Raw genomic sequence first — 26464 nt, forward strand, 5'->3', positions numbered from 1 at the left:
AATTCAGTATTTAAACCTTCGTCTCTTTGCTGCCCCAGGAAAGTTGTAACATTAGAAAATTACGATTGTTCCTATTTTGCTAACATCCATGGTTTTCCCAACCATATACTGACGACAGGGATGTACCAATATACATCACAACCAATGTGAGGTTTTGAGAATATTAGTTATAAACAGACTGACTTTCAGAGGTCCTCAGTGAGGGACCAAGATGTGCAGTGCTAATGACTCCTCTCCATGCCTGAAGGAGCCACACGGTGCCTTATCAAAGGGTGTTCTGGCTGTGCGTGAGCACGGGACGGGCCTAGGGTATTTTTACTCAGGGCGAAACAGCTGGTAATGTCCGCTTCATTTGAACATTTATTTTTAAGTGGCTTTCTGCCTCAAATGGGAAAATAACATCTTTAGAACAAGGAAAACAGTATCTGTGTCTTTCTTTCTGAACTCAAAATATTAACCATTACCCCCTATGGTCATTAACAGAGCTAAGCTCACTGCAAATGCGGCAGACAAGGAAAGCTTATACAGCAGAGATGCCATCGCATAAAGGATTCTCTGTAGTTCTCCTACCTGTTCCTCCTCTTACTTCTCTGAAGAGTAACTTTCAAAGCATCTAATAAAACTCAACATACGTATTTAAGATGATGCACAGCATTTCTTGCAATGACATCAGTTTTGGGAGGTGATCTTGCTTTGAATTAGTTTCAAATGACATGTCACCAAGCAAGGCCTGGTTAGAGGGAGGGAGTCTACACTCCAACACGGTCTCACCTCTAGAGTCTAGCGCCTGCCGGAAGCCTGTTCCTCATGTTGAAGTGCCCTCCAGTGCTCACCAGTAACCTGCATCCTTGTCATCTGTGCACAACAGTGGCTAGGCCAGACTGAAGGCGTTAGTAACCTAGAATTACTGCATTAAGATTCCTAACTGCTTTATTTTCAAACTCTACCATCAAAATATTTAGATTACTGAGTGCTCAGAGTAAAGACATGCCGTGCTATTTCAGAACATCCATTTTTCAGAGGATGTCTACCTTCTCCAGCCTTCCAAATGGCAGCATGTACAAGATACTCTAGTGAGGGTTTTTATTACAAGTTGAAGGATAAGTTTTAGGATACGATATTTTGGAGTGAGTTGCTGAAAGTAACCTGCGAGAAAAATGAGGGAACAGCAACGCTAACCCAAGTGAATCAAGCAAAAATACTACTTGTCCTAGGCTATAAACTACTAAGCACAAAATATAAACAACATATTGTAACTTTATTAGATTTTTCTATTTTACTGGCTGTTTGGACTCAACAAAGAAAGGCCTTAGTAACCTGTAACTTTAACACCTCAGGTGTCACAGTACAGAACACAAAATCTGATTGGGTGGCACAAGACCAGTCAACCTGTCACACGGCACCCACTGACATCGCAGCTGTGGTCATGTCATGTTTTTATAATAATTCAACCACAAACGTAAGACATTCGGTATTATGTGAGGGCTCTCTGCTGCTGCTGTGCAAGGCATCACCCAACAACAGTTTACTAGACAGGCCTAATTAATGACAGATACCAGCAGGTGCCACTGTGCAGGGAAGTCAAAACTCTGCCTCATATTTAGAATGAGAAAAGTAGCAAGTCTATGCAAAACTATGACCTCTTTTGGGCTCCTATTCCTACACCTCCATACACACTCCCTGCTCAATGTGTCCCATTATCCATTCATCTAATATCCAGGTAGGACTCCGTGGGTACTTTCCAAGTGAGAGCGGTGTTCAGGGTTTTGCTGGGTTCAGGGGAAGGGGGCAGATGTGTGGATAAATGGACAAATTGACAACAGGAGGAGGGCAAGGAAAACATTTCAAAACTCTTAGTTAATAGGATGCTCTTCACAACACCTCTCAGAATGTAAACAGAACTTGGTGTAAACAGGTTCATTCTGATGAATAAAGACTTACAGGACTGAGCCAGGCAGTATCTTGGCCTATCTGCACCCCTCAACAGATTTTCCTAAAACCTGGGGGACAATCAGGGAGGAAGTATATCCACCCTTTCCAAAGGAGGGCAGTGGGACTCCTCCCAGAAGGTAATGTTACAACACTGGCTCCTGAAAGCAGCAGCCGCCCTCCAGCTACTTTGCAACAGGCAGTTATAGCTGCACAATTTGGAACCCGTCAGGTCTTGAGTCTGGCGTCTGAGGAGCATTTCAGTCCACCTCCATTCCGTGAGAGGCAGTGGCGTTCGGCAGCTTCGGTCAGTGCTCTATCCTTTGATCACGGCAATTGGTCTCAGTTTAATGGCCTTCTTGCTGATCCCAGCATCATGGCAGGTGTTCACCACGTCGGTCACATTCTTGTAGGACTCAGGAGCCTGCAAGGGAGGAGTTAAACATCATCAAAGTCTATTAAAATGGAATCGTCAAAAGCATTAAACTTCATGTGGGATTAAAGAAATGCACATTAAAGTAATACTGAGTATTCTTTTGTCTGTCAAATAAGGATTAAAATGATGAACGAGCTCAGTGTTGGTAAGGGTGATGGTAAGATAAACACTTCCATCCTGTTTTGTATTTTTTCTGTAGTTCTCATAATTTCCCCATAGAACATATATTACTTGTATTACTAGGAAAAGCAGTAATTGAATAAAACATATACACCAATACCCGACAGAGAAGACACGCACCAAACGATCCTGTTAGTGGTAATTATCTATGGATGGTAGTTACTGGCCATTTTGATTTTCTTTCTTTATATATTTCTGCAGTTGTCAAAATTTCTGGAACACACATATACTACCTTCACAATAAGGGAAAGTTCTGTTCAATGCATGTATATTACTGTCAGTGTATGTGCACACATTCATGGGTACACATGTACACACACACTGTTATCTCTGACTTTCCAGCAAAACCACCACCCATCCCTCCCACCTGGTCACTGTCCTGCCACCATGAGAACCAGTTTCCTTACACATGCCCTTTCTTCCTGGTCATGTTAGCACAGACACTCAGGCCTCCCGCTGACTCCCACAGGGCTCTCTGCACATAGCCCTTTCTAGCTCATGTCCCATTCCCTGCCAACTTCTAACTTCCCCACCACAGCCTCTGGAACTCCCTCCAGAGAGTCATGTGCAGAATCCTTTCCCTCTTCCCCTCTTCTCTGAACATTCCCTTTACCTTCCCATTCTTGCTGAAATACAGATCTCCCCTAGGGATATTACTTCCACCTCCAACTTTCTGAAGTAGTAGCTGTTTTCCCTCCTAAATGGGGTCCTATCATTAGGCTCAGACTTGTTGTTCTTGATTCTTTCCAGACCATTCGTGCTCCTTCCTCCCTAAGTACTCTCAGCTCTGAGTCTCACAGTCATAACATTTTTCTACCCCTTCTTGATGTAGTTCCCTGCTAGACTCTGAATCACTCCCTAGCATTCCCTGAAGATTTCTTGATCCTGGCTCAGTGTCCCTCTCTCCTGCTAATAATTCCAAAGGATTTCAGTATCTAGGAAGAGGATCCTTTCAGTATCTTGGCCTCTTAGTTCCCTGAGTTTTGCTTCTTCAAGTTTATTTTTAGAGAGAGAAAGAGAGCGAGCAAGCACGCACAAGCAGGGAAGAGGCAGAGAGAGAGGGGGAGAGACAATCCTGCACTGTTAGCACGGAGCCCAACGTGGGGACTCAATCTCAGGAACCGTGAGATCATGACCTGAGCCGAAATCAAGAGTCAGATGCTTAACCAACTGAGCAACCCAGGCGCTCCGAGTTTTGCTCCCTCAGTGCTTACCTTGGCCATTCACTCCCACCCAGGGCCATACCCCAGAACTTATCATTACCAGTGATCACAACTCCTCCATAATCTCAATTTCAAGCATGTCATGCTGGTGACGACAGCTAGGTTTCCAGCTCACTCCCCTCCTGTGCTTCATCTCCAACAAGACCTATAATCCTTTTGCAACACCCGTAACAACCTTGCTTCTCTCCCACTGCACCGTACTTGCAAACCTGGTTAAAGTTAGTTCAACATCTATTTCACACATGCACCTGCACGGCTGAATGTAGTTGAAAAACGCCCCATCACTGAATTTAGCTCAAGTAGGCGCCTGCTGCTGTCCTGGCAACCACCCAAAACTTCCCCAGGCGGATTACTATTTCTCTTAAATGGTCATCTCCTACCTTCTCCTGCAGCCTTACTCCTAGTTGCTGGTACTACTTTCTATACACTGAAAACAAGAGAAACAGCCAGAATAGAATCTCCACAAACTCTCACCATATCCTCCCTGACTACCTGCACCCTACCTTCTGTCCTTTCATTAATAATTCATTATCTGGGCTCTTAGCAAAACCAAGCCCAACCACCTGCACATCCGATTCCATCTCCTCTCCTCTACCCAAGGACACTGCTCCAGTAATTCCCCCTGCTTTCCTGCGTTATCAATTTCTCTTCTAGAATATTCTCATCAGGGTGCCAGACCCTGTTACTCTTCTGCTCAAAATTCTCCAATGTCTTCCCATCATCTCACTCAGAGTAAGAAGAGCAAAAGTCCTTCTGTAAAGGAAAAGGCAAGGACCCACATGATCTGGTGCCCCCGCCTCTCTGACCTCATCTCCCTCGTGGTGGCCTCCTTGCTATGTCTCAAACACCCAAGCATAACCTTGCCTTAGGGTTTCTGCACATGGCTGTTCTCTGTGCCTGGAAAGCTTGCCCCTAGATCCCCACATATACCCACACGGCCCACCCCCTCACTGCCTTCAGGTCTTCACTCAAGTATCACCCTCTACACCCTACTTAAAACTACACCCACTTCTGATTTTTCCCTATCTCCATCCCATTTGTACTTTATAGCACTTACTGTCATCCAACACACTACATCTTTTACTGTGTGCTGAGTTTCACAAGAAAGGGATTTGTTGGTTTTGTTCTCTGCAGCACCTAGAGCAGCACCTAACTATAGCAGATGTTTAATAAGTGTTTCCCGAGTCAATGAAAAAATCATATGCAAAACATGCAACTAAGGAAAATACCAACTGTTAATAGAGGTTATCTCTGGCTGGTGGATTTTTACATGGCTTGTTTTCTTCTTTGCATTTTCCAAAATCTCTTAATTAAACAGGTGTTATTCTTAAAATCAGAAAAAATTAATAGTTATTAAAAAATAAGGCTTTGTAATACTCTGTGACTCAGCCTACTTTTGGGACTTCATTCTAATTATTAAAACAACTGGAAAAAAGCTTCATGCATGAAAACACACATTACAACTTAATTTATAATAGCAAAATCTGGAAGTCACTTAAATGTCAAATATGGGCAGAAACTCATGGTACTTAACTGGGAGACTATTTGGCAACCATTAATTCAATTATTTTAATGATTAAGTTATTAATTTGATCATTAAAATAACTTAATTAATGATTTGGCAATCATTAATAACTTTTATCCTTACAAGCAATACTACAGTAATGTGCTAAATTTAAAAAAGGACTACAAAATGTTTGTAAACTATGATTATAATTAGTTTTAAAAAAAGCATTTAGGGAAAAAAATGGCAGTCAGCATCCTAAAAAAGGAGGTAACAGTTGTGTTAGGGCACTGAGTTTCTGGATGACTACCTTTCTTTTAAGCTTAAAAAAAAAAAAAAGTTATGGGGCGCCTGGGTGGCTCAGTCAGTTGAGCGTCTGACTTCAGCTCAGGTCACGATCTCGCAGTTTGTGAGTTCGAGCCCCATGTTGGGCTCTGTGCTGACAGCTCAGAGCCTGGAGCCTGCTTCAGATTCTGTGTCTCCCCCTTTCTCTGCCCCTCCCATGTTCATGCTCTGTCTCTCAATAATAAATAAAAAAAGTTGGGGTGCCTGGGTGGCTCAGTTGGTTGAGAGTCCAGCCTTGGCTCATATCATGATCTCACAGTCTGTGAGTTCAAGCCCCGTGTAGGGCTCTGTGCTGACAGCTCAGGGCCCGGAGCCTGCTTCGGATTCTGTGTCTGCCCCTCCCTTGCTCATGCTTTGTCTCTCTCTGTCTCAAAAATAAATAAGAACATTAAAAAAATAAAAAGAATAAAAAATAAATAAAGTTAAAAAATGTAAATGTTTAAAAAAAAGTTATGTTCTCCAAAAAAAAAAAAAAAAGTTATGCTGTTTCTATTTCCAATATGTACATATCTGTACATAACATACATATAATTTAAACAAAATCTTGGCTCCCTTTTGAATCAAAACTATTTCCCTAAACATCTTACCCTTCTCTTTTCAAAAGTGCTTTCAAATTTATTTTATTTATGTATTGTATGTATTTAGAGAGTGTGCACAAACATGGGAAGGGGGGAGGGAGGGAGGGAGAGAGATGGAGTGGGAGAGGGAGAGGGAGAGAGAGAACGAACATTTTAAACAGGCGCCACGCCCAGCGCGGAGCCCAATGTGGGGCTTGATCTCATGACTGTGAGATCATGACCTGAGCCAAAATCAAGAGTTGGATGCTTAACCGACTAAGCCACCCAGGTGCCCAGCTTTCAAATTTAAGTATACAGCTGTGCAAAAGAAAAGTTAAAATGAGTCAGCTCAAACAATTTTTAAAGTTTAATATGTAGAAAGGTAAGAATCATTCTTATGTATTTGGCTTATACTTAATCTCCACACAAAAGACAAAGATAAACTATAACTGAGGTTATTTAAAAACAAACAAACGTAATACAGCAATACTAAAAATTGTTCTGTGTAGTGGCATAAATCAGAGACAGTTTTATGCTGAATATTTATCAAAATTTCACTTACCTCTTCCATAACCAGTTTGGGCGAGGCAACGCGGATTGCGATTCCCATATCTGCCAGTTTGTCCAAGACATCCTGGAAATCTAAATTACGTCGAGATTTTGCTCGGGATAATGCACGGCCCTGGATTGGGGACAGAATGAACTTCACTTTATAAATTCTGAGCTACAATTTATGTTCAATTCCAGCAATTATTTAAGCCCTTGGGATTATATGCCTTTTCCTTGACTTCTTTTTAAATTAAAAAAAAAAAAAGAGTAAAAAAACAATCTTTTTCTGTATTCTCAACCTTATTAGGTGTCTTTTGTTACAAGTCTCATCATATCCTTCTGGAAAACAAATTTCCACCTATACAAAACATTCAGTATTTAAAGATTCCGTTTTGTGTTTCTAACTACTATTATCAATTCAATATAAATACATTGATTTTAATACAAACAGTATGTCTATTATCACAAAAACTTTATGCTTTGTGATTTAAAACAGTTTCTCAACATCAGCACTACTGACATTTTATTAAATGTTTATTTATTTTTGAGAAAGAGACTGAACATGAACAGGGGGAGGGGCAGAGAGAGAGGGAGGCACAGAACCCGAAGCAGGCTCCATTCAGGCTCTAAGCTGTCAGCACAGAGCCCAAAGCAGGGCTCGAACCATGAGATCATGACCTGAGCTGAAGGTGAATGCTTAACCGACGGAGCCACCGAGGCGCCCCAACACTACTGACATTTTGGACCAGATCCTTCTTTGTGTAGAATGTTCAGCAACATCCTTGGCCTGTACTAGAACGCCAGCAGCAAAGCTACTCTCCCTCACTGTGACAATTAAAAAAAGTGCTTCCAGGTGTTGCTAATGTATGGTGTGAGATGTGCTAGTTTTGATCACTGGGTTAAAATTAGGAATTGGGAGGCAGCTGGACATGAGAAAGGATCAGAGAAAAAGGAGGATTTAAATATTATTTGTGAAGGTCCGTCCTATAAAGGATACTTTAGTTTCCATTTTCTACTCCATCATGAGCTAAGCATTCTCATGGCTTAGAACAGGGGTTGGCAAACTGGTTTGTGGGCCAAATCTGGTCTACCACCCATTTTTGTAAATAAAGTTTTATTGGAACACAGCAATTCCCATTTGTTTATGTATTGTCTACGGCTACTTTTTCATTACAATGGCACAAGGGAATAGTTACTACAGAGACCCCATGGCCCAAAAGTCTAAAATACTTACCACCTGATGCTTTACAAAGTTTACCGACATCTGACTTAGAATGAAAGAGGCGATATGGTAAATAGGTGTGTATGCCGTCTATGCCTGGGCTGTGATTTGCAAATCCCCCAAATCTTGAGTGGACCTACCTAGTAAGGAGCAAATTATGCAAATGACTAGGTCCAGTGAATCACTGAGATAAGCTTTGATGTAAACTTGCATCAGTTAAAGTTATATCCGTTGTGCTGGTCTGACAATTTCTCAGTCTGGATTTTATAGACCTGCAGAGATGAGGAACAGTCCCTGGCGCTACAATGACTTCACTAAAGTAGAGACACTATGTGACTTTAGTCAGTTCATTAGACAGTGTATACTATGGGAATAAATTCAGGTAGAAAACAAGACAGACCCAAACTTCAACTTTGTTAATGCTCAAATACATTTACCTATCGAAATGCAAAAAGACGATTAAATGGAAGAGAGCATTTCTACCTAAGTTTCTGTTTTCCTTACCGCTCCGTGACAAGTTGTTCCGAAGGTCTCAGTCATGCCCTGTTCAGTGCCAGTAAGAACGTAACTACAGGTGCCCATGGTGCCACCAATGAGCACTGGTTGTCCAGTGAGCTGAGGATACACGAATCAAATATAATTTAGAAAAGCATGAGCTTTTTATGCCTGAGATTTACACTTCCTCTCACATTGTAGGACTGTGGGAAAAACCTGGGCCTCTAAATACATTGTTTTCACAACTGTATTATGAAATTATTTTAACTCTTTGATAATCAAGAGAGAAGTGGAAGGGAGTGAAAATGTGAGGGCCAGGAAGGCAGCAGAAGACACACAATGTAAGAGCAAAGCCAAATCCAAACATTTGGGGAAGTGTTATTAGGAAGAACCATCCCAGGGAATGCACTTGCCCTTTTCAAGCTCTGGTTTTCTCATCTGTACAATGGGAGCAGATTAAGGGCCCTTCTACCTCTATCACAGCCAGACAGCAAGAGAAGAAGAAAAAAAAATTTTTTTTCTTTTAATTTTAATCTTGCTTTCCAATCATTCAAAGGCCTTGAAAAGATCACCCTTATGGAGTAAAATAATGTCCATGCAGGACTTTTTAGACAGTCCACTGCAAGCAGATGATAGGGGGAGTCACTGCTTCAGAGAAGACTAGAAATCACTGCTCTCATGGATGACAGATTTTCTTTTCACAACTGCTGCCTTTCTCCTTATTATTTTTTTTAAGTTTATTTATTTATTTATTTAGAGAGAGGGGAGGGAGAGGGAGGGGGGGGAGAGAGAGAGAGAGAGAGAGAGAGAGAGAGAGAGAGAGAGAGAGAATCCCAAGCAGGCTCCACACTGTCAGCACAGAGCCTGATGCGGGACTCGATCTCACAGACTGTGAGATTATGACCTGAGCCGAAGTTGGATGCCCAACTGACTGAGCACCCAGGCACCCCAGCCTTTCTGTTTAAATTCACCCATGTTTAGAGCCACCTAAATCATGCCCCCATGGCTTGAAACCACAAATGGCTTAGTACATACTTGGTAATCAACAGCAATAAGGGGATGGTGAGGAGGAAAAGCTCGGGTGGATCCCTTCCTGTGCACCAACAGTGTCCGTTCCTTTCCATCCACCACGTGCTGTTCGACTTTGGCAATATTGTGAGAAACATCATAGATCACGTGTAGGTCCAAGTCATCAGGAGTTGTGTTGAAGACCTTGGCAAAAGCCTAAGGGCAAAAGCTTGAGTTAAAAGCAGCCAGAACCAGCTTTTTAGAACTCATCTAACTGATTTCAGCTCATCTGTTTCTGCCATCCAAGTAGTAACCAGGCCTGACCCTGCTTAGCTTCCGAGATCAGCTCATCTGTTTCTGAAGGGAGTGAGGGGTTTAAGAGCTCAAATACAGCAGTATTATTAATCTTCACATAAAAGACAAAAACCATGTTTTACACCACATCGCAAATTCCACTCTGTAAATTCCAATGCTGGTTGAAAAGCTGCTGGGCTACTCTTGATCCCACCCTCAGAACTTCTTCCTCAGCCTTCTAGTCTTTGTGGATGGCACTTCTATCCTCTCTGCTGCTCAAGGCAAACTCTAGGAACAATTCTGGCTCTCTTCTTCCCTCATTCCCCATGCCTGATTCCCTGCTGATTTGGTTTCAGGAGACACCAAGAGCCTGGACATTCCCAATATTTCCAATATTTGTTACATTTTGAAAACCAAATTCTATAAGCTCTGTTTTAAACTTCACCGTGAGTAACAGAAGAGCAACTTCAACTGTACCTGACGGGTTAAGAACGTCATGGAAGAGCGGTTGACCCAGGCATAGTTCCCAGCAGCTGCCATTCCCTTCAGGTAGTCCTGACCCTCTGGGGAAGCGATCCGAGCACAAGCCAATTGCCGGTCGTTGACTATGATCTTGTCTCTCTTCATGGCTTTTTCCATAGCAACCAGTGCATCTGGACAAGAGAGAAGCAAGTCTGAACCAGCCAGTTTTCCCTTTGTAATTCAGATTGCAGAAAAGCAGGCTATACTCAAGCCCATTCTTTGAAAAGCAAAATGCAACTTTCCCTTTGAAGTGTTTCTAAGTTCATCTTGGTCAAGACATACTTATTAGGCATCTTCTGTCAGAGCTGTGTGACAGAAGCTACGTGGGCTGCAAAGACAACACCTTCCCTCCAGGAACTTTTTAAGGGGAATGAGATGTGCACTCAAACAGCAACAATATGATCTTAGTTATTCCTTTCTTGGCATGAGAATGTATGAATAGAAGCAGTAAAGTACACTTTATTATCATCATGGTTTTTAAAAATAATCTTTCAATGACTTAACAGAAAAGAGTTGGAGACAGGTTGCTAGAACTGCAGAAAAACCAAATTCATGACGAAGTGCTCAGAATACTCAGTAGAAAGTTCAGTATTACTAGTCAATGCTCCATATATTTGTTAGATTAAAGATTCTAATGGGTCAGTCTGGCCCAAATTATTAAATTCCCATAAGATGAAACGTGCATAGAGAGGATGAACTATATAACATGCAACTTAAGGTTAGTAATAATTTCCATGTGTCTACATACCTTTCCACATATTCATAAATCCTTTCACACACACTATCATCAGAGACTTTGCTGCTATTCCCCTGCTTCCTCTTTTGTCCGTGTTGTCTTTTGGCCATGAATGTCCTTTGTGCGTGATTGTCCAAACTGCAATAGTATGTGTTCACGCCACTCCCAAAATCTTTTTCCTACAGACTCTAGATCGACTCTTCTATAGCATTTTATCAACTACTATCTTTTCATTTTAATCAACATGACATCTCTTTCTTGAGATAATTTGAGGGCAGGTCCTTGCCCATTTCCTCAGTGAATCCACCGTGATACTTAATCTTGCACTATAGGTACGTTAAGACATATTTGTATATGTCATAAATGTATAAACACTTTACATATACTATTTCATTTAATCTTCAACATGACGTGAAATAGTAAAACCTACACAGTATGGTTTGAGAGCTTTCTCTCTTAAATCTCTATTTCCATAAACGCATGTTTGAGCACTAAGTCAAAACTCAGGTCCAGAATATACCTGTGGCTACTTGGTGGCCCAAGCCTCTGCTTCCGCTGTGGATCATCACACACACCTGTCCCTTATGGTCAATGCCCATTTTCTTAGCAGCATACTCATTGAAAATCTCATCCACAACCTGGATTTCTGCATAGTGGTTTCCTGCTCCCAGGGTCCCCAACTGCAAAAGTAAGAATGATAAAAATAGCTTCAATTCTGCTTTAAAAAAAAAATCCATTTAAAAAGCAAATAGGTAAAAACAACCAGTAACAAAAAATAATCACAATGTTTTATACAACAAAGACATTTCTGAGCCTTAGAAATGCTTCATGCATTTAAAGCAATACACAGTAAAAAATATGGTACAGTAGTTCTTGAAGTTTACTGTATCATTATCTGCTTGAGGTATGCACATATAAAAAGCTTCATAAACCAAAACTCAGACCATTAAAGGGTTCATAGGACACTTTAAACATCGTGGAGGGAAAGGTCAAATTTTGGGATGAACTCTGGTGAATGTGGACTCCTACACAAGGTCCAAATTCAGATGTTTTTTTGAAACATCAATGAGTTCACTGACACCTACCACTATCCACCACTGAAAGAATATGTTCCATAACTGGAATTAACAGATGTAGGGACCATGGAATAGAAGTGCTGGAAGAGTCTTTAGAGGGTGTCTAGTTTTAACTATTCCAATTTTCAGATAAGAAAACCGACCCAGAGAAGCAAAAGAGACTTGCCCACAGTCACAGCGAATTAGTGGCAAGCCATCCCAATTAGCTGTAGATTTCAAACATGTGGTATATTCTGATCTCATGAACACCATAAATTGACAACGTATGTCTTCTCACTTTAGGCTCCAGAAAATTCAGCCAAATCTGCAGATTGTCAAAGTATGTTCATACGCAATTTGGGCATACATTTTAAGCCTTATAATCATATCCCACTTTTCTCACATTCATTTCTAATTCAGCACACTTTGCTTTATTTTATGAACATCTGCGAGATCCTAATACCTTTCCAAAAGAGTAACAACAAAACATAAACAAGTTTGTGTTCTTTTTGATATACTGTAAAAAAAAACCCTGGGAATTATATTTGCCACACAGAAGACAACTTTTGCCCTCAACAAAAATGTATGGTAAAAATGAGCATGTTGTTCTTCCGAAGTGTTACCTGAGGAAGGCCTCTTTTCTTAGCCCTTGCGGAGACCTTATTGGGATCGGCCTGCAACATCCTTCCATACTCCTCACAGTGCTCCTTGTCTTCAGCCCAGGCGTAGCCTTCCCTCAGGGACCAGTCCACACCCATCTCCAAGGCCTCCTCCAAGTCTCTGAGAGAGTAATATGGTCTGGTCATTTCACAGCCAAGGCAGAGCAAAAGCTACGATGACCACATCTCAACAGGGTAGAGGGAAGCAGTCCCATTCACTATCTGTCACCTGCGTACCAGACACTGTGCTGGATGCAAAGTTTATACTCTCAGCAATTCCAGTATTTTGAGGAAAGCACTTACATGAATAATTGCAACATAAAATGGTAAGTGTCGGGGCGCCTGGGTGGCTCAGTTGGTTGAGCATCCCACTTTGGCTCAGGTCATGATCTCACGGTTTGTGAGTTTGAGCCCCGCGTCGGGCTCTGTGCTGACAGCTCAGAGCCTGGGGCCTGCTTCTACTTCTGTGTCTCCCTCTCTCTCTGCCCCTAACCCACCTGCATTCTGTCTCTCTCTCAAAAATAAATAAACATTAAAAAAAAAAAAAATAGTAAGTGCCATACAAGAGATATTATAGTTTTATTATTTTTTAAAATTTTTAAGTTGTTTGTTGTTTGCTTGTTTTGTTTTTTGTTTAGAGAGTGAGAGTGTGTGCCAGCAGGATAGAGAGCTTGGGATTCTCTCTCTCCCTTTCTCTCTCAAGATAAATACACTCTAAAAGAAATTATTTATTTAAGAACGCTCACCCAACATGGGGCTCAAACTCATGACCCTGACTAAGCCAGCCAGGCACCCTTACTATGATCTCTTTAAACCTCAGTTTCCTTTCGTGTAAATTGGGAATAATACCAGGTTTACTATCTAGATGAAACGACAGGATATACGTACACTATAGCACAGCGCCTTCCATGTGGGAAGTGCTCAATAACTGTCAGTTGGTATTATTCTATTATAAATTCTGTACGTCAAAAGCTGTTCTAATGAACATCTGTTGACTAATGTCTCTAATATATGGGCAGGACCTCATGCTTAAAAGAACAATGCATTACCACTTCCTAAAAAGTGACTAAATAATCCCCATCTCCTCAGCGTCCTACATTAGATATGAATTCGAGGGTCATTGTGGTTATTTTCTTTCTCACTCTATTTATTGGAAAGTTGTCTTCTTACTTGGCATTCATGGGGATGACACCTTTTGATCCCACCCCAACAGGAATGTGGTCAAACATAGCCTGGGCAAGCTGCTCCTTCACTGGCTGGACATCGCTTTCATCTAAATTGGTTCTGAGCAAGCGGACACCACAGTTGATGTCAAATCCGACACCACCTATAAAACAGAGAAAAGTTAGTCAAAGATCAGCAAAACCAGGTAGTTGAACAACGTTATCTGTGGTTTCTCACCAATAATACAGGGTGTGAAAGACAGCTATTCTTTCAAAGGTTAACTTAAAACATTTTTTTTTTAGTTTTTATTTTTGAGAGAGACAGAGTGCGAACAGAGGAGGACCGGAGAGTGAGGGAGACACAGAATCCAAAGCAGGATCCAGGCTCTGAGCAGTCAGCACAGAGCCCGACGCGGGGCTCAAACTCACAAACGTGAGATCATGACCTGAGCTGAAGTCAGACGCTTAACTCACTGAGTCACCCAGGCGCCCCAAGGTTAACTATTTTTTTTTTTTTTTTAAATTTTTTTTTTTTCAATGTTTATTTATTTTTGGGACAGAGAGAGACAGAGCATGAACGGGGGAGGGGCAGAGAGAGAGGGAGACACAGAATCGGAAACAGGCTCCAGGCTCTGAGCCATCAGCCCAGAGCCCGACGCGGGGCTCGAACTCACGGACCGCGAGATCGTGACCTGGCTGAAGTCGGACGCTTAACCGACTGCGCCACCCAGGCGCCCCAAGGTTAACTATTTTTTTAAGGAACCCACAAAGTAGGTAAAGTCTGATGGCATCAAGATGTTTAAAATGATGTACATACTACAGGTACTTGGTGGGCCAGGAAAGTGGTAATGAACAATGAGTGTCATCTAGGCTAGAGATTAAAATGGGAATTATGTGCTTCTCTTTTTCTGTGTATCATTCTTGTTGGGGGTTTATGAATTCTATTAGCTTTTTCAAAGGGCCAATATTTGGCCTTGTTCATCCTTTCTACTATATATCATTTCATTAATTTTGTTAATTATTGCCATCTTTCTATCTTTTCTGGGTTTGTTGTTCTTTAGCTTTTTGAGATGGATGCTTAGATTACTGATATTTCCGCCTTTCTTCTTTTCTAATTTGTACATTTAGGACCATGTGTTTCTATCTACATTTGGCATTAATAATAACCCTGTTTTTAGACAGTATTTTTTATTAACATCAGTTACGATTATTTTGTAGTTCCCATTACGATCTTTTTTGGACCACATGGGTTATTTATTTATATTTTATTATTTATTTTTAGAAGTTTATTTATTTTGAGAGAGAGTAGAGGAGGAGCAGAGAGAAAGGGAGAGAACCCTAGGCAGGCTCTGTGCTGTCAGCACGGAGCCCGACGTAGGGCTCGAACTCACAAACTGTGAGATCGTGACCTGAGCCAATACCAAGAGTTGGGCTCTTAACTGACTGAGCCGCCCAAGGCCCCCTATTTATTTATATTTTAGAGAGAGAGAGAGAGAGAGAGAGAGAGAGAGAGAGAGACAGACAATGCATGCCCATGAGGGGTGGGCAAAGGAGAGAATCTTAAACAGGTTCCACACTCAGCTCAGAGCCTGACACCGGGCTTGATCCCACAACTCTGGGATCACGACCTGAGCCAAAATCAAGAGTCAGACACTCAACCAACTGAGCCAGCCAGGCGCCCCTGACCTGTGGGTTATTTAAACACATATGCTTACTTCGTAAATATATGAGATTTCCCCCTAGTTTTTGTTGTTGTTAATGACTTCTAACTTAATTCCACTGTAATAGGTAATACCTTCGGTACCAGGAGTACTTAAGCGTGGTCCAGGAAAGCTTTAAGGTCTGTAAGAGTAACTATAATAATGCTGGGGCATCTAGGCGGCTCAGTTGGTTAAGCATCCAACTCATGATCTCAGCTCAGGTCTTGATCTCGCGTTCATGAGTTCAAGCCCCATACTGGGCTCCATGCCGGGCATAAAGCCTACCTACTTAAAAAAAATTAATGCTATGGGGCCCCTGGGTGGCTTGGTCAGTTAAGCGTCCGACTCGTGATTTAGGCTCAGGTCATCATCTCATGGTTCGTGAGTTTGAGCCTCTCATCAGGCTCCATGCTGACAGTGCGGAGCCTGCTTGGGATCCTCTCTCCCTTGCTCTCTGCCCCTCCCCCACTCACTCTGTCTCTGTCAAAATAAATAAACTTAAAAATAATGCTAACATATTATTTACATTTTAAACTTTTCTGTGCAGTTTTCCAAAGGCTACGTGACAGATGATGGATAATGAAACACATACTTGTGTGTTACTGTTTTAAACATTTCTCAGTTTTAATTTCTGGTAAGGTAAATACTGATAAAAGCCTTTGAGAACAGCCCTCAATCATTTTTCAGAGGATAAAGGGGTCGAGTCCAAAAAGTTTGAGAACTGTTTGTTGTTAATTTCAATGCTTTAAAATTTGAGACCCGATTTACAGCTCAGCAGTGTGGCCAATTTTGTGAACATTCTGTGTGCACTTGGAAAAATGTGTATTCCACAGTTCTAGGATGCACTGTGACATGTGTGCACACACACCACACGTACATATTAGAGGTCAAGGCATCAAGTTTGCTAACTGGATTGTTCAAATCTATATCTTTACTGACTGAAATCTGCCATTACCTCAGGAGAAAAAGAGAGCTAAATGCAGCGCTCACGTATCTGCACTTTTTCTCTGGTCTTTGCCTCACAAATTCTTATTGTTTCAAAAGCTTTCCTACGCTTCCAATCAGATGTGTTTTTCTCTCTTATTTTGTTTTAAAACTTTTATTCAGCCTTTCTTGTTATTCTTGGCAGAGGATTGCTCTGAAACAAGCTTATCCACCATCGCAAAAGGCAGAACTCTCCAGATATAATTTAAACTTTCATTTCTTTTTCAGACCCTGAAAGCAAAGACATTATCTGGTGTGAAATATTTTCAGTGAAAGCACCCCACACCAGAAAAGATATATACAACTAGACATCAATCATAATGATGACGATGAGGGCAAACACGTCCCAAACACTTCCTATGTACTTGGTACTGTGCTAAGTATCTTACACAGCTTAACTCATTCAATCCTCACGGTGATGCTACGTGGAAATAACACTGGCTCCAATTTTCCCAAGAGTTAACTGGGACACAAAGAAGACACATAATTTGCCAGTGAAGTGTTTCAGTTCGTTCTGTAGCCAATGTCTAAAAAGTGCCTGGCACAGAGGAGGAGCCCAAATAATTTTCAATAAATGTATGCTTTACTTGATGTTTTAATAGCTTCTGAGTGCTCACAATTAATTCCCTCAGTAAATGAGAAAACAAGAAAGGAGAGAACATGATGAGACTGAGAGATGTCCATACTGTTCCAGAAGGGCTATGCTTCATGCCTGATGGCAGACGTGCACAGTGTGACCTTACCTGGGGATACCACTGCTTCGGGGTCATTCATATCAAAGGCTGCCATGTTCCCAATAGCAAACCCATAACCTGAGTGGACATCAGGAAGCCCGATAGATCGCTGAAAGAGAATTAGAAAATGAAATCCAGCTTTCTCAACCTGGCTCTCTGGTTGCCTGACAAGTCATATTAATTCTCAAATAGGTTATAGGCCAAAGTCTTCCCAAATCAAGATTTTGTTTTCAGGAAATCTTCTCTATTGGTGGAAAGAAGTGTAAAGTCTCCTAATCATAAAGCTAGCTATAGCAAAAAAACTCTTTTTAATAAACTCTGACCATTAACTGAGGTAACAGAAAGCAGAAAAGCCTCAATGTAACATGATATAGGATGGCCACATACTAACTTTAAGGTAGTATTACGTTTTTTTTTTTTAAGTTTATTTTGAAAGAGTGTGCAGGAGGGGAGGGGTAGGGGGTGGAAAGAGAATCCCAAGCAGGCTGTGCACCATCAGCACAGAGCCTGATGTAGGGCTTGAACTCATGAAGCGTGAGATCATGACCTGAACTGAAATCAAGAGTTGGACACTCAACCGACTGAGCCACCCAGATGCCCCTAAGGTAGTGTTACATTTTAAAGATAATCTTTAGACACGGACAAATTGTGGTCATGTCAGGCTAAATGAAGGGAAATTATCTGATTTATACAGATCCTTAGTGCTTAAGCAATCACAGGAAAATATAATCCATTTGATGGTAGGCATACTGTATACTGTCTATATCTGGGGCCTGGAAATGGCCCTGATCCAGGAAGAATGCAGGTCAAACATGGTCAGGACATATGGAGATACCTAGACACTTAAAAAACGCACAAGCCAAGTGCCAGCACAGTAAATGTATAGTATAAAGTATAAAGACCTCAAAACGTATAGTATAAAGTATAAAGACCTCAGTATAAAGACCTCAAGAAAAGTCTGTTGTAAGGATTTAATATCTTCTTCTGATGGTAGAACCTGAATGTCACACTGTGGAGGGGGCCCCACTTGGAGCTCCACCGGGCCTCCCTGTTACCGCCACCACCCTCCTTTTCCAGTCATGTCTACAACAGCTACATTGTCCTTTTTTCTGCTCCACAGTCCTAACCCTTAAACTTCCGTCCATTCTTTCTCCAGTCATCCTCTCGAATGGGGCCAGAGTGAAACTTTCAATGTTGGTACACTGATCCAGGAATAATGATGGACTGTGACAAAGAAACAAGAAAACAACACTACTTCAAAGGTTTTTGAATGCTTACAGATTCTAGCAAAAGGGAACCGAAACTGAGATGTTACCCAGACTCAATTACTTAAGTCCCACGGTTATTTCTACATGTTTGAAAGTCACTGTCTAAATGACACCACTATCAGTTATATGTGGCCAGTCATCCACTCAGCAAGTTTTTAGACGAAGAGAAATATAAATGATTAAAACTCTGAACGTGGACTCACATGAACAATCCCAGGCAGGGCTGCCACATTGCCAATTTGTTTCATGGCTGGCAGGAAGCCACCAACACCTGAAGACAAAAATTCAATATTAGAAAAGGAGACACAGTTGATTTTTAGCATTCAGGATATTCATGTTTCTAGCTTGCATGAAATGAAGGGTAGTGGTTAGGACTACCAGAACAACACAACATGAAAGGATGTTTGAGATGAAGGGGGAAGGCAGCACACACGAAGGAAGGTAGTGAGGTCAATCACAGGGATTAGAAACATGGCGTCAGTGTTCTGTGCATACCACGAGAAGGGTACTTGCAAACACTGTACTGGGAAATGTAAAACAACTATTAAATTTTATGTTGCCCATGTAAAAAAAATGTATTCTTTCAACAGTTCATATTATTTACCAAAAAAAAAAAAAAATCAACACTGGATTTACTGTAAGAGACAAAGAAGGGCAATGTGGACAAGCTGGGAAAACACTGCATTGAGAGGCAGGGGATAGGGGGCTCTAGGCCCAGCTCTGTCACTTGGTTGCTGTGTCACTGTAGGCAAGTCAGGATGTCCTGGTGGGGAGAGGAGTGGGATTTAGTTTGTCGAGCTGAAAATAAAAGGGTTAAAACTAGGTTCCATTTTTGTATTATCACCATTAGAGCGTTATATTAGAGCTTTATACATTTATCTGTAAACATTACTGCAGTTCTGCAAGATAAATGTAATAAAATTCTCTTTTATAGATGAGATTAGCTGAAGTTCAGTGAGGCTACTCAGTGTACTTGGTTAAGAATATGGACTTTGGAATCAGATACTCTTGGCTTTGAGTTCTGGCTCTGTTACCAAGAAGCTCTGCAATCCTGGACAAATTGAAACTACTTAATGTCACTGAGCCTTGACTTACACATGTGTAAAATGGAGATAACATCTTCCTCTTAAAGTGACTCTAAGAATTACATGAGATCATCTATGTACACTGCCTGGCACACAGTAAGTGCACAATAAATGGTAGCTTTTATTGCCCAAGGTTAGCTGCGAAACCAACCAGGTCCACCCAGCTCCAAATAGTTTCTAGAAAGCCAGGTGGCTAACAATGTGATGTGATCACAAATAAGTAACAGGTTTTGGTCTCATTTAAGTCTTGATCATCAGTTACAATACTTTTGTATTTTAAATTATCACTGAGTTACTATTTTCAGACCACAGAGAAGACACTATTTATGTGGCCACACGTAAAACTCTAATGTACTTACCACCACCTCGACAGGCATTTCTTAATTCCTCAAACATTAATTTTTCCAGAGCATCATTCACATAGAAAACTCCTTCAACCTGGTACCAAAGAAAAGGAAAAACTATGTCTGAGCACATGCCCAGTGTCTAGGCAATGGATAGAATATAAATACTGTATATAATACTTACTTTGCTTTATTCTTTATAAAACACTTCCTCATTACCTTAAGCAAGCAGAAAACTTCCAAAGATTACAAGATGTTCCTATCTTTAAATATATTTTAATGTTGCAATGTTCACAAATTATTTTTTCTCCTACTCTCAAAGCCATATTTTAGAATTCAACAGGTAGGGGCACCTGGGTGGTTGAGTTGGCTGAATTCCTCTCAGGTCATGATTTCATAGTTCGTGAGGGGCACAGGGTACGTGAGTTTGAGCCCTGCATCGGGCTCTCTGCTGTCAGCACAGAGCACATTTCAGATCCTCCCTCTCTCGCTGCCCCTCTCCTGCTCACTCTCTCTCAAAAATAAATGTTAAAAAAAAATTCAACAGGTAAAATATTTTTTGCATGTGTGATAAAGCACAGTCTTCCAACTATGCTCTAAGGTCAAAAGTCCTACTGCTCTTGTGCTTCTAAAAATCAGTGGGTCTTGATAAATAGATGAATAATAAAAAAAAAAACAACAAAAGGTTCTAAACATAAAAATGCAGTCATCTGACTTTAGTGTACTTTGCTCGTGCTTAAGACAATAGCACATTACACTTTATTGTGTCCTATGCTGATCTACAGACCTATACTTAGGTAAACAGCAAAAATTTAACATGTAGCTACGCAGCTGTGTGTTTAGTTCTATAATCTATATAGTTAGTTTTAAGAGGATAAAAAAGCTTGATAATAGAACATAAAAAGGCAATGGGGGACATAATTATGTAACACCAAAGGCCAGAACATTTTTATCAAAGATCAAATATTATGAAGGAGCTGCCCACTAATGGATAATGGATAAAGACTTAACACTTAATCATCTGGACAAATCTCTTTCTTTTATAAGAGGATTTCTCCATGAATAACACTACTAGTTGAAGGAAAATGTCTCCAGTACAGTTTTCTAAGTGCCACATTTATTTTTATACACATATATCTTAATGGCTATTTATTTTTGAGAGACAGAGAGTGTGTGTGTGCATGTGCATAAGCCAGAGAGGGTCAGAGAGATCCCAATCCTCTGCTGTCAGTGCAGAGCCCGATGTAGGGCTCGAACTCATGAACTGTGAGCTCATGACCTGTGATGAAATTAAGAGTCAGACTCTTGGGGCGCCTGGGTGGCTCAGTCGGTTGAGCGTCCGACTTCGGCTCAGGTCATGATCTCACTGTCCGTGAGTTCGAGCCCCGTCGGGCTCTGTGCTGACCGCTCAGAGCCTGGAGCCTGTTTCCGATTCTGTGTCTCCCTCTCTCTCTGCCCCTCCCCCGTTCATGCTCTGTCTCTCTCTGTCTCAAAAATAAATAAACGGTAAAAAAAAAAAAAAAAAAAAGAGTCGGACTCTTAACTGACTGAGCCACCCAGGTGCCCCATAAGGGCCACATTTATTAATTCACCAAACATTTACCGAGGACTCATGCTTCAGGCACTGTACTGGGCCACTAGGGGAGAAACAAAGAATATGAAAGATCCCATTTTTGAGGAATTTCCAGTCCAGGATGCAGCCCAGACTAGAAAACTAAGAGTACCACGAGGCAACTGCCATGACAGGTGCGTCCCATGGGAGAAACTGATGCAGAAGTGGTTCAGCAGCCTAGCGAGCCCGCAGAGGTTTCACGGGTGTTCACTGTTTGAACTAGCGTTCAAAGAACAGGGACATGACCTGAGCTTAGGAGACACTTAGGAGACAAAGGAGGCACAAAGATGACAAAGGTGGGAGGGGGGTGTTTTAGGGAAGAGGAATTTTTAGTGCAGCCCAGGGGTCTTAATGGAGGAACGGAGATTTAAGTAGGATGGGGCAATCTCTGTGAAGTCACTAATCTCAATGAGAATGGGAATACAATTCAGGGTTAGCAGAATCTGTATCTTTTTAGGAGCAGTATATGGAGATTTCAACTCACTTAGGCGAGAAGTGGTGGTGAAGTGTTTGTTGTACAAATAGTTAAACCACAAGTGCCTAGCAAAATGAGACTTGCTCCTGGGCAGAATCAGCAGCCGCGTGTGTATCACAGGTCAAGCCAGAATCACTACCAGACACGGACAGTGTGTTACCATGATCATGCCATGGTTAGTTCCTATTCCTTCTTTCAGGGAACCAGATTCCATCAACAGGAACTGGCTAAATGGAAAACAGCCAAAAAGAATCTTAGGACCGGAGCTTTTTTCTCTCCTTTCCGCGTCTAGCTAGGTGCTTTGCTCAATGGAGGACACTCAGGAAGTTTTGATGTTGAGTAAAAGAGTGAAATGGCTATCAGGAACTTTTACCAAATCACAAACCTTCAATACACTTACAAGGTACCTTAAGGGATTTCAGAAGCTATTTAATAACATATGCACCAAAACCTTACAAATGCCTTTTTTCCTTCACTTTAATGGAAGATAATACACACAAGTGGCAATGAAGCCGGAAAGATACAGTTGAGCCCGGGCTTTCACATTCCCTGGGACTGGGTCCCCAAGTCTCCGTCGGGAATACATCACTCCGCCAGAGGAAAGCGAAGTAAAATGGGTATCGAGTCCTGGCTGGGCTTCTTGCTGGGGGGGGGTGGGGTGGGGTGGGGTGGGTAGAGGAAGCCGTGTCACCACCCGATCCTTAGCGAGGTGATTATTAAAAACAGGCTACCCTGACCTGTGAACTTAAACTGCTGTGAGACACAAAAACGTCTCATTAAAAACCCACACAGAACAGTGAAGGCTAACAACTTGCTTCAGCGTTCTGTAAACGTCACCCAGATGACCAGCATGACTCAGGAACGGAGTTCGTGTCCCAGCAACTCCAGCCCGGACCGGCTGTGCCACCGGGTAAAAAAAAACAAAAAAACAAAAAAACAAAACAAAACAAAAAAAAAAACCCTAACGTCTCTGAAGCTCGGGAGTGTAACATCTTACGGGGCGTTTTTGAGACTTCTGTGTCAAAGCGCTTCGCAAGCGCCGATTTCGTGTTCACGTACATTTCCCAGACACGCTCCGCTCTGCTGGTCCTCGTGGCCTAGGGACCGTTCCGGCCGGGAGGTGGGGCCGGCCGGAGGGTGGGGGTGGGGGCGGTCGGAACACTGCCGGGGGGCAGGGGCGGCCCGGGGGCTAGCTAGGGGTAGGGAGAGCGACGGGGAGGCCGGGCCGGGTGGGCAGGAAGGCGCCGCGGGCCCCCAGGCGAGAAGGCCCCGCCACCCCACCGGCTCCTGCTTCTCCGCCTCACCTGCATGTTGGGCACGAAGCCCTTCTTGATTCTCCAGCAGTTTTTATTGATCTTTTCCAAGAACTGCAGCTCATCATTATAGCTGCGACTCATGGCGGCGGCAACGGTGGCGAAAACTCCCGGCTCCGCTTTGAAGAGCTACTGCCGCGCTGTCCCGCAGCCTGAAGTACCACCTTCGCGCAGTCAACGCGCAGGCGCGGCCGGCTCCGCCGCAGGACCGGCGACGGCAAGCGCCGAGGCTCGAAACTCGTGGGAACAATCGCTTTCCTCGCGTAAAATTAGACTGCCCTCTAGTGCTTACCTTTTCGGATATTTACTTGTCCTTCTCTTCCAGGTTTAAAGCTCATCTAAATGCAGTCGTTTTTTTTTTTTTTTTTTTAATTTTTTTTTTTCAACGTTTATTTATTTTTGGGACAGAGAGAGACAGAGCATGAACGGGGGAGGGGCAGAGAGAGAGAGGGAGACACAGAATCGGAAACAGGCTCCAGGCTCTGAGCCATCAGCCCAGAGCCCGATGCGGGGCTCGAACTCACGGACCGCGAGATTGTGACCTGGCTGAAGTCGGACTTAACCGACTGCGCCACCCAGGCGCCCCTAAATGCAGTCGTTTTAAGTGAGATCTAGTCATCCTTCATTTTGGAAGTGCTTGTCTGGATCGGGCCCACCTGCTGTAGTGAATATCTGCCTGGGGTTTACATTCCCAGCAGAGAGGGGAAGAAGATATCTAGACATGAGAAACATGTCTTGGGGCTCCTGGGTGGCTCAGTTGGTTAAGTGTCCGACTTCAGCTCAAGTCATGATCTCACGGTTCGTGAGTTTGAGCCCCGCGTCGGGCTCTGTGCTGACAGCTCAGAGCCTGGAGCCTGCTTCAGATTCTGTGTCTCCCCCTCTCTCTGCTCCTCCCCTGTTCACACTCTGTCTCTCTCTCTCTCACATAAATAAATGAACATTTAAAAAAATTAAAAAAAAAAAAGAAACATGTTTCTCTATATCTAGAGACTTGTAATGTTTCAATGAATTTATGGATGCAAATGAAGTAACTTTTCTGTCGGAAACGCACATTCCAAAGAAAGTGACAGTTTATCATTTATTCCACCAAACACTGATGAGGGTGGTAACTGTGGCCGATGTGCACGACAAAGATGAGTAAATCCAAGCCCCTGTGGACAGCCAGGCTTCCCTTCTGGGACCACTAGGGACCCTATGCTCATGCTCTTTTATACGCGTGTCACTTGCAGTAGTAAGTGATCTTTACATGATTATGGCTTCTAGTCCTACCTCACGTAAATAGCAGTGACTTTGGAATCAGTAAGACTTGGATTCAATTTCTACCTCTGCCACTTACCAGCCTTGTGTGATTCATTTCTCTTCACCTTTGTTTCTCATCTGTAAAATGGGACCACAATTCTTGAGAGTGTCTGTGAAATGAGTGACACTCGTGGAGTAACCAGCACGGGGTGTGGTAGGCACTCCAGGAAAGGGCTCTCTTCCACACCTCGGCTGGACTGTCAGAGCCACAAAGGCGAAGTTTGCGGCTTCTGTTCATTTCTTAAGTTATCCATATGGGTTCTCCTTTCCTCCTTTTCTGCCTCAGTTTCACCCGATGATTAGGTCTCTAACAATTTAATATCATCAACTACCAACGATCTAAGTTTGGTACTCTGCACTGTCATTTCATTCAATGTGGCAGGAAAAACAGCCTAAAACTTAAACTTCCAGAGTCTCCTATGACCACTGTTTCTCACCAGAAACATCTAAGAGGCAAAGTATTCCCTTTTATTTATTTTTATTAAATTTTTTTTAGGTTTATTAATTTTGAGAGAGAGAAAAAAAGCAAGTGTGTGCGGGCAGAGAGAGAGGGAGAGAAAATCCTGAGCAGGCTCTGCATAATCAGCACAGAGCCTGACAAGGGGCTTGAACTCACAAACTGTAAGATCATGACCTGAGCTGAAATTGAGTCAGATGCTTAGTGGACTGAACCCCCCAGGCCCCCTAAAGTATTCCCTTTTCAAACCTTGAAATCTGCACAATCTCACTTTTCATCAACTTAAGGATGCTAATTCTCTCATCTTTGTCTTATTTTATTTAAAAAAAAAAAAATCCAAGGCAGGGAATTTTTCCAAAAAAAAGACAAGGTTGACATTGATAGAAAACAAGTTTAATTAAAAACAGAGGACAGTAGCAGTAAATATAAAACATAAAATCCAATATGCGGGGAAGTGTGGGAAACCCTGGGTTGCTGAAAGAGCTCAAGGGAGCTGTCACGCAAATCAGAGTTTCTCAGGCACCTCCTCAGAAGCGCAGGCCTAGCTCTTGGCCCCAGCACCTTATTAACACAGGAGCACACAAATGTGCATTCAAACACGAACACACATCCAAACACCCACCCCTCCATACACGTGGAGACACACACCCTGATTTAGCTCTTTCACCCAGTTTGCCTCCCTCTTCCCTGAGGGTTTGAGAAAGAAAACTGTCAGCCTAAGCATTTCACTAGGGCTTACAACCCAGTGTGTACTGTCTGCCCCTTCCGGGTTTACAGTAGCTGTGGGATTAAGGGTCATCTACTTCCTGGAGTGGACTCCCAACAGACAATCAAGCAGCTGGCTTCCCCCTCCACTGTCCATTTATGAAGTTCAGACCTTCCCAACCATGGAAACTTGGCTGCTGCTTTAAGGACGTTTCATACTTCAGGTCGGTGGAAATCAAAAGGAAACCCTGAAAAGGATGCAAGGGTGAAGACAACGTCACACTCTGTGGACCCGCAGCCATGGGCTATCTGAGTTTGCTGAGGAGTGAGGGAGAGATGGTCTCTTTATTGGGTTCTTCTGGGTCAAACCCACCCCGCCCCCATCCCCTTGTGAGTGCCTCAGACATAGGAGCAGGCCACTTGGGATAACTGTCACCTTATGAGACTTAAGCGACTATAGAAGGAGAGGTGGGGAGGGAAGGGGGTGGGCAATAGTGTACAGGATTGGAAAATTCCATCAGAATCTTACTTCCACCCCCGTCCCCCCCCAGAAGTGTCAAAATGGAAGAAAAAAGTGTTCTGAAGCTTGTTTATCACGATTAATGAAGAAA

The 26464-nt window shown here is 42.5% G+C and overlaps 2 protein-coding genes across 2 annotated transcripts in view; both read right to left on the reverse strand.

Annotated features, from left to right (window-relative positions):
- Positions 1–340: 340 nt before the first annotated feature.
- Positions 341–23542, reverse strand: RTCB (RNA 2',3'-cyclic phosphate and 5'-OH ligase). Its single transcript, XM_047066116.1, has 12 exons — positions 23384–23542; positions 20008–20086; positions 18767–18834; positions 17305–17404; positions 13885–14041; positions 12679–12835; positions 11521–11680; positions 10220–10395; positions 9476–9664; positions 8450–8560; positions 6737–6856; positions 341–2353 (listed from the first exon to the last, which is right to left on the reverse strand). The coding sequence occupies exons 1-12, from the start codon at positions 23474–23476 to the stop codon at positions 2246–2248; spliced, it is 1518 nt and encodes a 505-aa protein (XP_046922072.1). The 5' UTR covers positions 23477–23542; the 3' UTR covers positions 341–2245.
- A 2154-nt stretch (positions 23543–25696) lies between these two features.
- Positions 25697–26464, reverse strand: part of BPIFC (BPI fold containing family C) — a 41216-nt gene continuing 40448 nt past the window's right edge. The window contains exon 16 of the mRNA XM_047067157.1: positions 25697–26101. Coding sequence (XP_046923113.1) covers positions 25979–26101 — 123 coding nt within the window. The 3' untranslated portion in view covers positions 25697–25978. The remainder of the gene's footprint in view (positions 26102–26464) is intronic.

Source organism: Lynx rufus, unplaced genomic scaffold (genome assembly GCF_022079265.1).
Source record: "Lynx rufus isolate CCGP_SWC_20201006 ecotype Redwood Valley unplaced genomic scaffold, mLynRuf1.p SCAF_7, whole genome shotgun sequence".
NCBI classification, from domain to species: domain Eukaryota; kingdom Metazoa; phylum Chordata; class Mammalia; order Carnivora; family Felidae; genus Lynx; species Lynx rufus.